This window comes from Pseudonaja textilis, chromosome 15, assembly GCF_049901715.1.
Source record: "Pseudonaja textilis isolate UNSWEBS1 chromosome 15, rPseTex1.2, whole genome shotgun sequence".
NCBI lineage: Eukaryota > Metazoa > Chordata > Lepidosauria > Squamata > Elapidae > Pseudonaja > Pseudonaja textilis.
In genome coordinates, this window is record NC_142004.1 from 7753952 (window position 1) to 7768428 (window position 14477).

The following is a 14477-nucleotide window of genomic DNA, read 5'->3' on the forward strand; positions in this document are numbered from 1 at the left end:
CTTCTTTTCTTTCAAATTCTGAGAGTCAAAACTCAGACATCTTAAAAGCTGAGAAATGAAGAGTTAGTTCAAGGTGATGCCCAGGAAATGGATCAATTAATTCCCCAATTTAGTCTGGGGCATGAATGAATACATACACACAAACAAAGGTGCTTTTTGAAAAGGCAGCTGGGCTTCCTTTGTTTTTTTTCCTTTGAAGAGGTTTCGCTTCTCATCCAAGAAGCTTCATCGGTTCTGACTGAATCCATTCGATCAGAACTGAGGAAGCTTCTCGGACGAGAAGTGAAACCTCTTCAAGGAAGAACAAAGGAAGCCCAGTTGGCTTTTGAAAAAAACACTTTTGGGACAACCATGACCTGGATGATTGAGAATCACCCTAGACTAGAGGTCCCCAAACTTGGCCACTTTAAGACTTGTGGACTTCAACTCCCAGAATTCTCCAGCCAGCTCCAGCTGGCTGGAGAATTCTGGGAGTTGAAGTCCACAAGTCTTAAAGTGGCCAAGTTTGGAGACCTCTGCCCTAGACATACATGCAGATGTATTTAGTCCACAAATACCTGTCAAACGTAATTCAACCTTAATGTAGACCTCTATGCTGCCTAACCCTCTGATGAAGCCAACACAAGTTAATGGCTATAGATCTCATTGAAGTTTTATGAAACACATGTTTGTTTGTTTTTAAAGAAAATTGGAATTCTGAAACGCTGGCCATAGGGTGCTTGAGAAGAAGGGAAAGCGAAATGTGCCATCAATTTGCCAATTGGGAGCATCCTAAGCCAGATACAATACAGATATTCCTTGACATACTGCAGTTCGTTTAGTGACCATTCGAAATTACAATGGCGCTGAAAAAAAGTGACCCTATTTACGACCATTTTTCGCTCTTTACAACCGTTTGGGGCATCCCCGTGGTCACACGACCGAAATTTAGATGCTTTGCAACTGGCTTGTATTTATGACGGTTGCAAGATTCGCTTAACAACTGGTTACCATCTCAACCACAGCCATGATTCACTTAAGAACCATGACAAGAGGGGTCGCAAAATGGGGGGCGAAACTCAGCTGAACGGATGTCTTGTTTAGCAGCGGGGAATTTTGGTCGTACGTCGAGGACTACCTGCGGAAGCCCCCAGAGGAAGAAGAAGCAAAATGAAAGGAGTAACAGGAGAGCAATTTTAGTTCGGGAAAGAAACTCTTAACCCCCCCAAACTCAAACAAGCTTCCTGGCTGCCACATTGGAGAGTAACGTAACCCATAATCCCGTACCTTGTTGGCTACCAAGCCGCTCCTGATATGAGGTAGCTCCAGGTCCGCTGAATTCTACAGACAAATAAAACAAAAAGGTCCATTCACAATCACTTTTTAGCAGCATCGGGGGGAGGAGGGAATATATATATAGTTTTATATATATATAAAACTTCTTTTCAATCCCTTGCAAAACTGCAGTAGTTCTTGACTTACAACCCTTCCTTGTAATGACTGTTCAAAGTTAGGACGGCACCGAAAAAAAGTGACTTGCAGCCAATCCTCGCGGTTATGACTCACAGCGTCCCTACGGTCATTGGAACTGCAAATTCAGGCTTGGTGACTTGCATGTATTTATGGACAGTTGCAGAGTTCTGGGATCAAGTGATGGCTGTTTGCGATCTTCTCAGCTTGCTTCAGACAAGGGGAAACTGGACTCCCCCTTAGTGGCAGCATGATTTGCTTAACGACCGCCGTTTGTTAAAACTACTGTGGCCTAGAAAGTTCGGAACGTTGGGTATGACTCTCTTAACGATGACAGAAGCTCTGATCCCAGTTGTGGTCAGAAGTCAAGGATTACTTGCAGCAACTGTTTCACGGGTGTAAACCCACCTCTGCCGCCTCCTATGATTACATGGAAGAGTTTACCGACAGGTGAAGCTTTTAAACAGAATTCATGTTAATAGAGAACAGAAGAATGGAGTTGGAAGGGACCTCGGAGGTCTTCTAGTCCAACCCCCTTGCTCAAGCAGCAAACCCTACACCATATTTCAGATAGTTGTCCAATTTCTTCTACTTTTGCCTTTGGCCAAGGAAGACCTGCAGAGGCACAAAGGTGTTTCTTATCTCTCTCTATATATAAAAGCGAAATATCACTCATGCGTCATCACAAAATCTCCAGGACCGTAAAGCCTACAAACTTGAAATTTGGCATGTATGTTCCTCTTGGCTTCCAGGTGCTCACTAAGAAAGGATTCTTCAAAATGACCATCAGAGCATTTAGAATACTTCCTGTATTATTATTATTGTTGTTGTTGTTGATGTTGTTATTATAATTAACACGCTCTGATGCTAAGGAGTTCTATTCCCCCTCCCCACCTGAAAAGAAATCTCTTCTAAATGCAAAACACAAGCAGAGGAGAGGAGTTTCAGTTTCCCAGCACCAAGCAGCTTTAGTACAGAACAGTTGAGCTAAGCCACGCCCAGGCTCCTTGCTGCCTCTTTGCTCACACAGCAAATACTCTTTCAGTTTCCAAACAGCCCTCAACTATCTCACACACTGACAGGACGCTGGCCAGATTAATACCGATGGATGCTGGTAGACAGAGGCAGAATTTCCCCCCCCCCCTTCTTTTCCTCCCCCAAAACTAAGCCCCACCACATAGTTTCGTAGCCAAGCACGGGGATCCAGCTAGATTCCAATATGCACCAATCGGCTCCCAAAGCTTCAGGAGCGATGCTCCTGCTTCTGGCTCCGCCCACGCCCATCCTCCACAGGACAGGTAGCCGAGCCTCCCAATTGCCTGCGAGGTAGGTGGACCACTTCCTCGTGGAGGATTTGTGTGTGTGTGTGTGTTTCACGGAAGAGCTGACTGGCCTTCCAACTTAGACATAGGTCAAGGCGTAGCTCTTCCTGAGCCTGACCGCCAGGCCAATTCCTTCGTTGTGTTGCCTATGGGACTTGGGTAGCCATTGGCAGGTGTCAAAGGGTGCTTCCAATTCTGCTGGAACTATGCAGGACTAACCCTGGGACCTGCTGGGTGATAAACATCACCTGAAAACCAGCTTGATCCAATGACTGTGCCCTCTTCCGTACAAAAGGTAGCCATTACGAGTTCATTCGAAGCAGGGGAGGCTAAGAAATGGACCCAATATATTCTTCTCTGGTCAAGGAACATCAGAAGGGAGCTTGGAGGTCTTCTAGACCAACCCCCTGCTCAAGCAGGAGACCCTGTATTATCCTGGACACACGGCTGTCCACTCTCTTCTTCAAAACCTCCAGTGATGGAGCACCCAGAACTTCTGTTCCATCCTCACCGCAATTCCTCCTGAGTTCTAGGTTGCTTCTCTCCTTGATTACTTTCCATCCGTGGCTTTTTGTCCTGCCTCCAGGTGCTTTGGAGAATAGCTTGACACTCCCCCTTCTTTGGGGCAGCCCCTGAGATTTTGGAAGACTGCTACCATGTCATCCCTAACCCTTCTTTTCACTCGACTAGACATAACAAAATCCCTGCAACCGTTCTTTACGTTTTAGCCTCTAATCTCCTAATTTTTGCTGTTCTCTCTTCGTTTTAACAGGAAGGGACCTTGGAGATCTTGTAGCCCTACTCCTTGCTTAAATTAAGTAGGAGGCCCTATACCAGTGGTGGCTAAACCGCTGTGCCAAAAGTTGTGTGCGCGCTTGCGCTCATGCACTCATGTGCCAGAAAGCAATACGCACTCCCCACACCCCCTGCACCTGCATGCACAATCCCCGCCCCTGTCCCCTTACATGCACTGCACTTCACAGCTGATTTTCGGCCCATTTGAGGCCTTTTTTGGCCTCCCAGAGGCTTGAGGAAGGCCTCTGCAGGCTTTGCAGGCCAAAAAAGTTGGCCCATTTTGTCACTTCTGGTATTTCCGGAAATACTGGAAGTGACAAAATGGGCTCATTTTTTGGGCCTGCAAAGGCCTTCCGCAAGCCTCCGGGAGGCTGAAAAAGGCCTCAAATGGGCCGAAAATCAGCTGCACGGCGCGTGCATGCACAGCGAGGTAAATTTGCGTGTGGCTCACGTGCTGGCACAAATGATGAGGCGTGCCATCTGTGGCACGCGTGCCATAGATTTGCCATCACAGCCCTCTACCTTTCCAGACAAGTGGCTGTCCAATCTCACTCTTGAGAACCTCCAGTGATGAAGTACCCACAACTTCTGGAGACCAGCCGTTCCGGGGATTTTATAACCGCTCTCCTTGTCAGGACCATTTTTTTTTTTTTTTAATCTCCTTCACACATCAACACAACGTCTTCCCTAACCGGTTGTCCTCTAGATACGACTGCAACTGCCACCATTCCCAGCCAGCAAGGCCCGAGGGGGTAATTCCGGCTGCTTCCGGAGGACCCTTCCCCTTCCGTCTTGCTAACCCATGTTGCTTTAAGCCAAAAGGCAAACAAACATTACAGGAGTTCACCCAGGAAGGGGAGCGTTGCAAAGGTCTTTTGTCAATTTCTCTGGTTTTGGGGGGCAGAGCGCTGCCCAGCCCAGACAGGGTTTCCCCCGTCCACGGGGCTATTTAGCAAACACCGCAAAGAGGCTTAGAAACAAAACGCCCCGGCCCTTCATCCCTGTTGTGTAAATCTGAGATAAGAGATTGTCTGCTTAATCCTAATGAGGCCTCTCCATTAAAATCTTTATTAACTCGCAGCTCAGCAAGGGCTCGACAAGCAAACCCTGTCAGCACTCTGGTCCTTCCACACACACACACACACACACCCCGCTATCTCTCCCTACTTAGATCTGCTTTAACTTTTTTTTTTTTTTTTTTTTACCAATAGCTCTAAGATGTTTCCCTTGCTTATCAGCCGTGCCAAGCCGCTTACTTTATCACTGCTATTGCAGATAAAATAAATGAGCTGGGGATGAGATGAATAATGGCATTTTCTGCAGGCAGGGTTCCCAGTACGTTCACAACAGACTGTAGGTTTCAACTTCGCCACAAAAGAGACACGCGGGGTGGGTGGAGGGGAGGGAGGGAGGGAGAGGGAGAGAGAGAGAGAGAGAGAGAGAGAGAGAGGAAGAAAGAGAGAGGGAAAGAGAGAGAGAGGAAGAGAGAGGAGGGAAGAAAGAGAGAGAGAGAGAGAGGAGGGAAGAAGGAGAGAGAGAGAGAGAGAGAGGGAGATGGGGGAAGAGAGAGAGGGGAGAAAGAGAGGGAAAGAGAGAGAGGAAGAGAGAGGAGGGAAGAAAGAGAGAAAGAGAGAGAAAGAGAGATAGAGAAAGAGAGAGAGAGGAAGAGAGAGGAGGGAAGAAAGAGAGAAAGAGAGAGAAAGAGAGATAGAGAAAGAGAGAGAGAGAGAAGAGAGAGGAGGGAAGAAAGAGAGAAAAGAGAGAGAAAGAGAGATAGAGAAAGAGAGAGAGAGGAAGAGAGAGGAGGGAAGAAAGAGAGATAGAGAGAGAAAGAGAGATAGAGAAAGAGAGAGAGAGGAAGAGAGAGGAGGGAAGAAAGAGAGAAAGAGAGAGAAAGAGAGATAGAGATGGGGAAGAAAGAGAGAGGGAAAGAGGGAGAGAGGAAGAGAGAGGAGGGAAGAAAGACACAGAGGGAGAGGGGTTGGGAAGAGAGGAAAAGAGGAAAAGAGAGAGAAAGAGGGAGGGAGCGGGAGAGAGAGAGAGAAGGAGAAAGAGACAGAGGGAGAGAGAGAGAGAGAGAGACGGGGAAAGAGAGAGAGAGGGGAAGAAAGAGAGGGGGAAAGAGAAAGAAGAGAGAGGAGAGAAGAAAGAGACAGAGGGGAGAGAGGGGGATGGGGAGAGAGGGAGAGAGAGACAGGAAGAGAGAGAGGGGAAGAAAGAAAGAGGGAGAGAGAGAGAGAGGGAGAGAAAAAGGAGAGAGAGAGGAAAAAAGAGACAGAGGGGGAGAGAGAGAAAGATGGGGAAAAGAGAGAGAAGGAGAAAGAGAGAGGGGGAGAGAAAAAGACAGAGGGAAAGAGAGAGAAGGAGGGAGGGAGTGGGGGAGAGAGAGAGAGAGAGAGAGAAAGAGACAAAGAGAGTGGGGGGAGGCGGAAGGCAGATTTTAACAAATAACCTCCCTTTTTGCTCAGCGGGTCTTAGATTCCAGGGTGGATTTTAAACCTACCTGAACTGAGGAGGCAATTAATTTTGAAAACTGTGGGAAGGCAGCCAAGGGTTGACTTCTCGGAAAATCCCCAGGCTGAGCATATTGTGACTTTTTACAGATTATTATTATTTTTTTCTGCGGTGTTTGGCATAGGAAGAAGTGGCTTAAAGCTGTACGCCGCCTAATAAAGCTGTTGGCTTCCGCACTCTGGTCTCCTTCCTTGAAGGGCCTGGGGGGGCCCTGGGGTTTGTCTTAAAGGGGCAACACAAACTGTGTGTCACTAAAAAAAGGGGAAGGAGGATGCGGGAACCGGGGAACCGGACGGATTCTCAAATCCCTGTTCTGGGAAATCAACTGAAGTCGTAAATTGCATTAGTCTTCGGCTTATGACCACAAGGGAGCCCGACATGTCTGTTGCTAAGCGAAACGTGTCTTAAGTGAATTTCGCTCCGTTTTATAACCTTTCTGGCCGCAGTTGTCCAGTGAATCAGCCGTCATAAATATGAGTCAGTTGCCAAGCATCTAAATTTGGATCATGTGGCCATGGGGATGCTGCAACGGTGGTTAAGTGTGAAAAATGGTCGTAAGTTCCTTTTTTTCAGTGCTGTTGTAACTTCAGTGCTGTTGTCACTGAATGAACTGTTGCAAGTCGAGGACTACCCACGTAGGAACTTTTCTGATGCCTACAGACCGAAATTCATCCTAGCCAGGAGGATATAGGAAGGACTCTATCTTTGGAAGCAACTTCATAACACATAGACCATTTTTGCCCCTGAAGGCTCATTGTTTTTCAGTTTGTTTCATAAAACCCACTTCCATCGCTCTTTGCCAAGTCTGTTAGCTTCCAGCTTTCTTGTGCATCTCACTTCTGGTTAATATCAACTCATAACATAATGAAGGAGGAAGAGAAATTATAATAATTAACACCGCATAGACAGGGGGCAGAGTCACAACAGGAGAAGAGCTATATACTTAATTGTTTTGCTGCGTGCTGTAAATTACTCAGGGTTTGGGGCACTTGCAGGGAATAAATGAGTACAATTGTCAAGGCTACCCAGGCCAGGAGGAAGAGGAGGAAAGAAGAGGAGGAGGAGGATGGGATGGAGGAGGAAGTGGTGGAGGAAAGAAGAAGAGGTGGTGGAGGAGGAAAAGGAAGAGGAAGTAAAAAGAGGAGGAGAGGAGAAGAAGAAGAAAAAGGAGGAGAAGAAAAGAAGAGGAGGGGGTGGAAGAGGAAGAGGAAAAAGAGGAGGAGGAGGAGGAGAAGAAAAAAAAGTGGAGGAGAAAAGAAGAGAAGGTGATGGAAGAGGAGGAGGAGGAGGAGGAAGAGGAAAAGGAGGAGGAAAAAAGGTGGAGGAGAAAAGAAGAGAAGGTGGTAGAGGAGGAAGAGGAAAAAGAGTAGGAAGGAAGAGGAGAGGAGAAAAGAAGAGAAGGTGGAAAAAGAGGAAGAGAAAAGGAGGAGGAAGGAAGAGGAGGAGGAAGAGTAGAAGGGGAGGAGGAAAGAGATGGAGGAGGAAAGAAGAGGAGGTAGTAGAGGAGGAATAGGAATGGAGGAGGAAGAGAAAAAGTAGGAGGAAGGAAGAGGAGGAGGAGAAGGAGGAAAAAAGAAGGAGGAGGAAAGAGGTGGAGGAGGAAGGAAGAGGAAGAGCAGGAGGAGGCATGGCAATTGGGGACCGTAGAATCCCCCAGGGACAAACAATCGGAGAAGATCCCCAAGTATCATGTTCTGAAAATTAAAATTGAAAGATTGTTGGCATAAACCAGTAGCGGTAGTCCCGGTGTTATCGGCACACTGAGTGCCATACCAGAAACTGTCTTGGACAACACTTAGAAAATCTGCGCAGTGACAAAAACGTTCCATCTGTCAATTGCAAAAGGCCACGTTACTTGGACCCCACATTATACGCGACACCAATAAACTACGAACACGCTAGTTTCTTGGCAGGAGCGTGATGCGAACGAGGGCCAATGCCAGCTAAAGAACTGGTAGCGGCAATTTCGCATTGTTGTCTATGGGATAGTAAAGGACCTGCAAAAAAAAAAAGGAAGCGGAACGACGGTGGCTAAGGAAAGCAAAGAGAGGACCAATGGTACTAGGGCGTCTTCAGTGCCTTCACCTCAAAATATCTGGAGCATCATTTAAACACTATTGGCATTGACACATTCACTTATCAGTCAATTGCAAAAAGGCAGCTTCGCTTGGAACAGCTGACATCCTGCATTGGATACCTCTAACGCCATCCAACAACCACTTCTGCCTATCCCGGGTCTTTGGGAAGGGCTTGACCAAAATGCCAAAGCCAGTCTGAACATCAGGCTGTGCGACAAACCATGACGATGATGACATAATAATAATAATAATAATAATAATAATAATAATAATAATAATAATAATAATAATAGTGCCATGTTCCTTAGAAGCCACAAGATGGCATACAAATTATCCGATTCCCTTTCTATCTTTTGCTTTCAAAAATGTGGCTGGAAGAGCAAATCTGTGTCAGCCAAAACCGGATTTTCACACCTCTAAAGAAAAGGAGGAATGGAAGGAAGCTAACAGTGTCACCAGCCCCAGCAGGGGTCAGGCTGCTACTTCTGAATCCCACACCAAGGCTGTCTTTTTTAAAACAAAAATAAATTCCCATTAAAAACATAAAAAAAGTAAAAACACAGACAAGGCCTCTCCAAGCCCTCACTTCTGTTATTTCTGTCAACAAAGTTTATTGATCCTTCTAGAAAAAGATTAGCAATTGGATGAAAGTCCGTACTCCCTCGCCCTTTTTCTATTTGCTGACGTATTTTACAGCTCGTCCTTTGGGTGGCTGACTGGTTTATGCCTTTGAAGCAGGGGTGTCAAATCCTAACTACTGTATTGTAATAGCCTAGAACTTTATTATTATTATATTTCTTGGAGAAGCCAAACGCAACTACGCCTAACACGGGACAATATTTACATCTTACAACGCCTCCAATCTTAATGCAAACATTGAAAACTTTGAATAGTCTTTTTTCCCAGTATAGTCTGGAGGAGGCAGGGAATGTAATCCAGCACATGGAACTCGGTGTGTGTGTGTGTGTGTGTGTGTGTGTGTGTGTGTGTGTGTGTGCAGGCACATCAGACAAATGTTATGTGGTCTCTATGCAATTTCTTCCCCACGAGTCTCCACAGATTAGAAGTGGAATAAAAATGCCAGTTTGGTCTTAGAGGCTAAGGCGCCAAGCTAGAAAGTGGGTGATGTTGAATTCTGGTCCCGTCTTAGTCGTGAAAGCTGGCTTGGTGACTTTGGATGAAAGGCGACTGGGAGTTCTAGTTCCATCCTAGGCCTGAAAAAGCCAGCCAGGTGACTTTAGGCCAATCGCCGGGTGCCTGGGAATTCTAGTCCCGCCCTACACATTAAAGCCAGCTGGGTGACTTTGGCCTAGTTTGCTTTCTCTCTCAGCCCAATGCACCTTAACAGGGTTGTTGTTCTGGGGAAAATAGGAAGACGAAGGTGTGCTGGATATGTTCTCCACCTTGCGTTGTTTGTAAAAATAAAGAGGGGAACGAACGAATGAACGAACGAATGAATGAATGAATATTAGAAGAAGCCTTGGACCTATAGAAATATTTGATAATATATTTGAAGAAGTTGGACCTATAAGGGATAATAAAAGATGGCTGAGTTTTCTTACAAATATATATATTTTTTTAATTTGCCGCAGCTAGAGTTCGTAAAATGAAACAAGGACAGGAAAGCTGAGATGGTAGGTAATATAAGCTTTTAATGTTTTATAGCCCTGGTGTTATGCCTCTTACTCAAAATTAAGAGGTTGGTCGCTCGGCCATGTCGGGAGAATTTTGAGAAAATAAAAGCAGATCATAATCCCACCAAGGCACCAACCAACTCTTTGGTAAACAGAGAGGAAGGGAGGGAGGGAGGGAGAAAGAGAGAGAAAGGAGGGAAGAAGGGAGAGAGAAAGGAGGGAGAGAGAAAAAAAGTAGAGAGAAAGAGAGAGAGAGAAAGGAGAGGGAGAGAGAGAGGGAAGGAGGGAGGGAGAGAAAGAGAGAGATAATTGTAACTCAAGTGAACTTTTCTTACAATTCCACATTCTTCCCCGTCTCCATGATATAACTACTTTCAGGTTTCAAAAAGTCATTTCAAAACACAGCTACTTCCTGTAAAGCCCAGATATTTTTTTCCCCAAGAATCCTCTCTCTCTCTCTCTCTCTTCCCCCCCCACCCATCTCTCTTTCTGCTTTTTCTAACGCCTGTGTTTCTCATTAAAATTTCTGCAAACTGTTCAGGCTTGGAAGCTGCTTTGGGCAGATCCAACCAACTGATACCTGACTGACAGGTTTTCACCGAAGCATTAAAAAGAAAGTCCAGAAGAAAGAAAGAAAAAAAAACAAACAACCAGTGATTTTTCGTTTTCAATCAACAATATGACGGGCATATAAAGATTGAAACTGGTAAGCAGGTTTTGTTTTTTGGTTTTTTTTTCCCTCTACAGGCAAGCAACTAATCTGGTGGTTTAGTAGGATTCTTTTAAACCCGAGAGGGTGAAAAGAGGGTGGAGAGAGAGAGAGAGAGAGAGAGAGAGAGAGAGGAGAGAGGGGGGAGAGAGAGAGAGAGAGAGAGAGAGAGAGAGAGAGTGTGTTCACAAGGCTTTTGATGCATAACTAGCATTTGTGGTTATCTCTGGCTTTTGAATGACTCTCTTAGCCATTAAACTTCACTTGTGCCTTATTGACAGGAGGAAAAGTCGTGGTGGGTGGCTTTTTGGGGGGGTTGTGGAGAGCATCCAGTTCAAGGCTGAGTCAATAGATTGTATCTTCTGTTCAATCGTTCCTCTTTACAGTCCTAAGAGCTTAGAAATGGCCATGTGTCCATCCGTGGAAAGACTGACAGAAGAGACGTTGGGAGTGGATGCTCCATCGCTAGAGGTTTCTAAGAAGAGATTGGACAGCCAATCTGTCTGACGTGGTACAGGGTCTCCTGCTTCAGCAAGGGTTGGACTAGAAGACCTCTAAGATCCCTTCCAACTCCGTTATTCAGTCATTCGCTCCTTGGGCTGAAAAACAATATTTGCAGCTCAGGGTTGAACTGTGGAGTCCTTGGTGCTTGGTGGCTTCCATGCAGACGTTTCGTGACCCAACTAGATAGCATCATCAGTGAGAGAAGGGGGTGGGATTTCTTGAATGGAGGAGGGGGAGGGGGAGGAGGACAATTGTGGGGTCCTTGGTGCTCTCTGAGCTTGGTGGCTTCCATGCAGATGTTTCATGACCCAACTAGGTAACTTCATCAGTGCTAGAAAGGAATGGCATTTTCTCTGTTTTATACCCCAATACTATATCCCAACTGAGGAACTATCAAGTCAGTAATAAACAGCCTAACCAAGTAGCCACCAAAAACACTCCCAACAACACTGCCAGGGCAAACCACTAATATATAAAAGAGAGCAAAACCCACTCCCCCACTAGCACTGATGATGTTACCTAGTCGGATCATGAAAGGTCTGCAAGAAAACCACCAAGCTTAGAGAGCACCAAGGATCCACAGTATCCTCAGTCTCTTAACTGCCAGAATATGAGCATAAGACTGATTTGATGGATCATCAAAAGCACCACTGGGGCCTTTACAGGTTCTCATGCTATCAAACCCATCGGCAAAGTTGGGTCTTGGCCACACACTCATTGCACTTCACTTCTGGCTTGGGAAAAAAAGGAACTACACCCTTTCTGTGGTATTTATATTTCACCTGCCCGGCATGTGAAGGCAGAACACGAAAACGCAGGATTCTCCTGCGAAGGGTGGTGAGAAACAGCCCACGGTTAATGAGCTGGAAGGAAGAGGAGACGAGAACAATGTCCATGATGCAAAGAACCTCATGGCCAACTATTTTGAGGGCTTACAGCAGAGGTCTCCAAACTTGGCCACTTTAAGACTTGTGGACCTCAACTCCCAGGATCACAGCTGGCTTGAGGAATTCCGGGAGTTGAAGTCCACAAGTCTTAAAATTGCCAAGTTTGGAGACCTCTGGCTTACGGAGACTCGTCCAACTAGCGCTGGCAAGAACAAAGAACATATCTGTAACAGCCAGCACAGGAATAGCAAGAAGACCTCCATCCTTATCTCAAAGGGATAACAAGGAACATAATACAGAGGATAATAGAGTTGGGAGGGACGTTGGAGGTCTTCTAGTCCAACCTTCTTCTTGAGCAGGAGATCCTATCTCATTTCAGACAAAAGGTTGTCCAGTCTCTTTTTGAAAGCCTTCAGTGATGGAGCACCTATAACTTCTGAAGGCAACTTCTGTTCCACTGGTTAATTGTTCTCCCTGTTAAGGATATGTCTCCTTAAGTTCTCAGTTGCTTCTCTGCTTGGTTAATTTTCCAACCATTGTGTCTCATTTTGGGTGCTTTGGAAAAATAGTTTTGACCCTCCTTGTAGGAGCCCCTCAAATATTGGAAGACTGCTATCATGTCCCCGCTGGTCCTTCTTTTCATTAGACTAGACATACCCAATCCCTGCACCTGTTCTTTGTAGGTTTTAACCTCCAGCCCTTAATCATTCTTGTTGCTCTTCTCTATACTCCTCCCAAAGTCTCAACATCTTTTGGTGATCAGAACTGGATGCAATATTCCAAGCGTGGTCTTACTAAGGAGAAGACCTCCAAGACAGATGAGATGTGTGACAAGAGAAGAACAATGCTTGAGGAGGCCTCTTGGCCAAGACCTGTTAGGCCTTGTCCAAAAATTATCTTCAAGGATGGGGAAAAGCTGAGAATAACTTATTTCTTAGCAGGGCTAAGATACCAATCAAGAATCTTCTGGCAAGCTCCCTTTCATCACATTTTAATACCAATCAATCTCACATTGCACCGAGGTGCTTTTCCTGCAAATGAAGAGCCTTGATTTCCTGTTCTTTCTCCATCTCCTATTCAGCCAGGGCCAAAAAGTACTTTTTTCCTGATGCAAAATTGCTTCCCATTAAATCAAAACTCCCTTTTCATAGCCCAGAGAATTGCAAAATAGCTTCTCTCTCCTGCTGTTTTCTTGAAAGTGAGCAAATTCACAATGTCTGTCTTTTCCTGATCTATGACCGTAATAATATTTTTTTTTAAAAAAAGACTCTGATTTTTGACAAGAAAACATCAGGGCGCATTGACAAAAATCCAGACTGCAACGAAGATGAACCGACGATAAGTATCTTTTCGCCAACTTGCAAAGGCCCTTAGTGCGTACAAACTATCTCGAGTCTAAAAACTGGATGGATCGTATTATTTACCTGAATGGGAAATTCATAGCAGTCAAGTTTAAAATGCCTGCTCCTTCACAGGAAGTTAATAAAAACAGGCCTGGGATTTTAGGCTGGTTGCTTAGAAAAACCCATCAGGGACACTAGGAAGAGGTGGGGGGGAAGCAGTGGAGTTTTTAACATTTGTAAGCGGTTAACTCCCTTTGCCTTAGGAGTCTACAGGCAGAGAAAATCGGATTTAATGCATAAACATAAACCGCCTGAGTCAAATAGTGAGCAGAGGGTTTAACTCTTTAGACATGAGAACAAGCAGGGATATTGTGCTGCTGAGTTAAGATCCTTAGCTTGAGATTCAACTTTCTAGTAAGGACAGATAATAAAATCTACCACCCTGTTTTAAAAAGGAGGAGGCCCAAGGATTTGTATGAAAAAAAACAAAAACAACCCACTGCACTTCCAAACAAGCCCTGGAAGCAAACTTTCTCTCTTTCCTCCTTTATTACAATACAATATTCTTTATTGGCCAAGCGCAATCCTTTATATGTTTCTCCACTCTTTCTTTAGCTTCTATTTATTGACGGTGACCACGCGCCGTATAACAAAGCCTATTTTTGAAAAATCTCCGGCTCACTTATTCCTTTAATTGTTTTCCTTTTGGCAGGGAGGGCCCTTTTCGGACTTTGAAAGGCTCTTCTAAAATATCTTACCGTTTTCTTTCCAATCCTATTTTGCATGCAGCGCAAAGCCATAACATTTTGGCAGTCTGAAGGATCAAGAGGAACCAAACAGAACTGGGTAGTCAGAAGGAGAGACGGACAAGCCTTCCTACCAAGGCCTTTCTCTCTTTTACAAATTGCAACCTGCAAATCTTCCGCAAGGTTTCTGACAATATTTTGCTGGGCCAAACAACAATATAGAAACACTGGACTATTATTCTCTAAAGACCATTTTTAAACAATTAGGATTAGGCTAACTGTGGTTTTTCTTCCCTGAATTAAAACCCCACCCAAGAGGAAGAAATGACAAATAAAATTAAACCGAGAAAGTGAGGAGAGCCAGCTGCTTTAGCTTAAGAGATCTTAGTCCAAATATGTTTCGGTCTCAGGCTGATCTGAAGCCTCTTTGAACTTGGCACCAGGATGAATACAGCTCTTATCCACCCAGAACTCCAATCCAATGTTGCTTTTGCTG

At 45.2% G+C, this 14477-nt stretch overlaps 1 protein-coding gene across 20 annotated transcripts in view; it reads right to left on the reverse strand.

Annotated features, from left to right (window-relative positions):
• FBRSL1 (fibrosin like 1) overlaps nucleotides 1-14477 on the reverse strand; it is a 497698-nt gene that overhangs the window by 105367 nt on the left and 377854 nt on the right. For 17 of the 20 annotated variants that reach the window (XM_087913410.1, XM_087913406.1, XM_087913416.1 and 14 more), the window contains one exon: nucleotides 1267-1320. The exons of the other annotated variants lie outside the window; for them this stretch is intronic. In XM_087913410.1, coding sequence (XP_087769536.1) covers nucleotides 1267-1320 — 54 coding nt within the window. The remainder of the gene's footprint in view (nucleotides 1-1266; nucleotides 1321-14477) is intronic. 20 annotated transcript variants of the gene reach the window in all.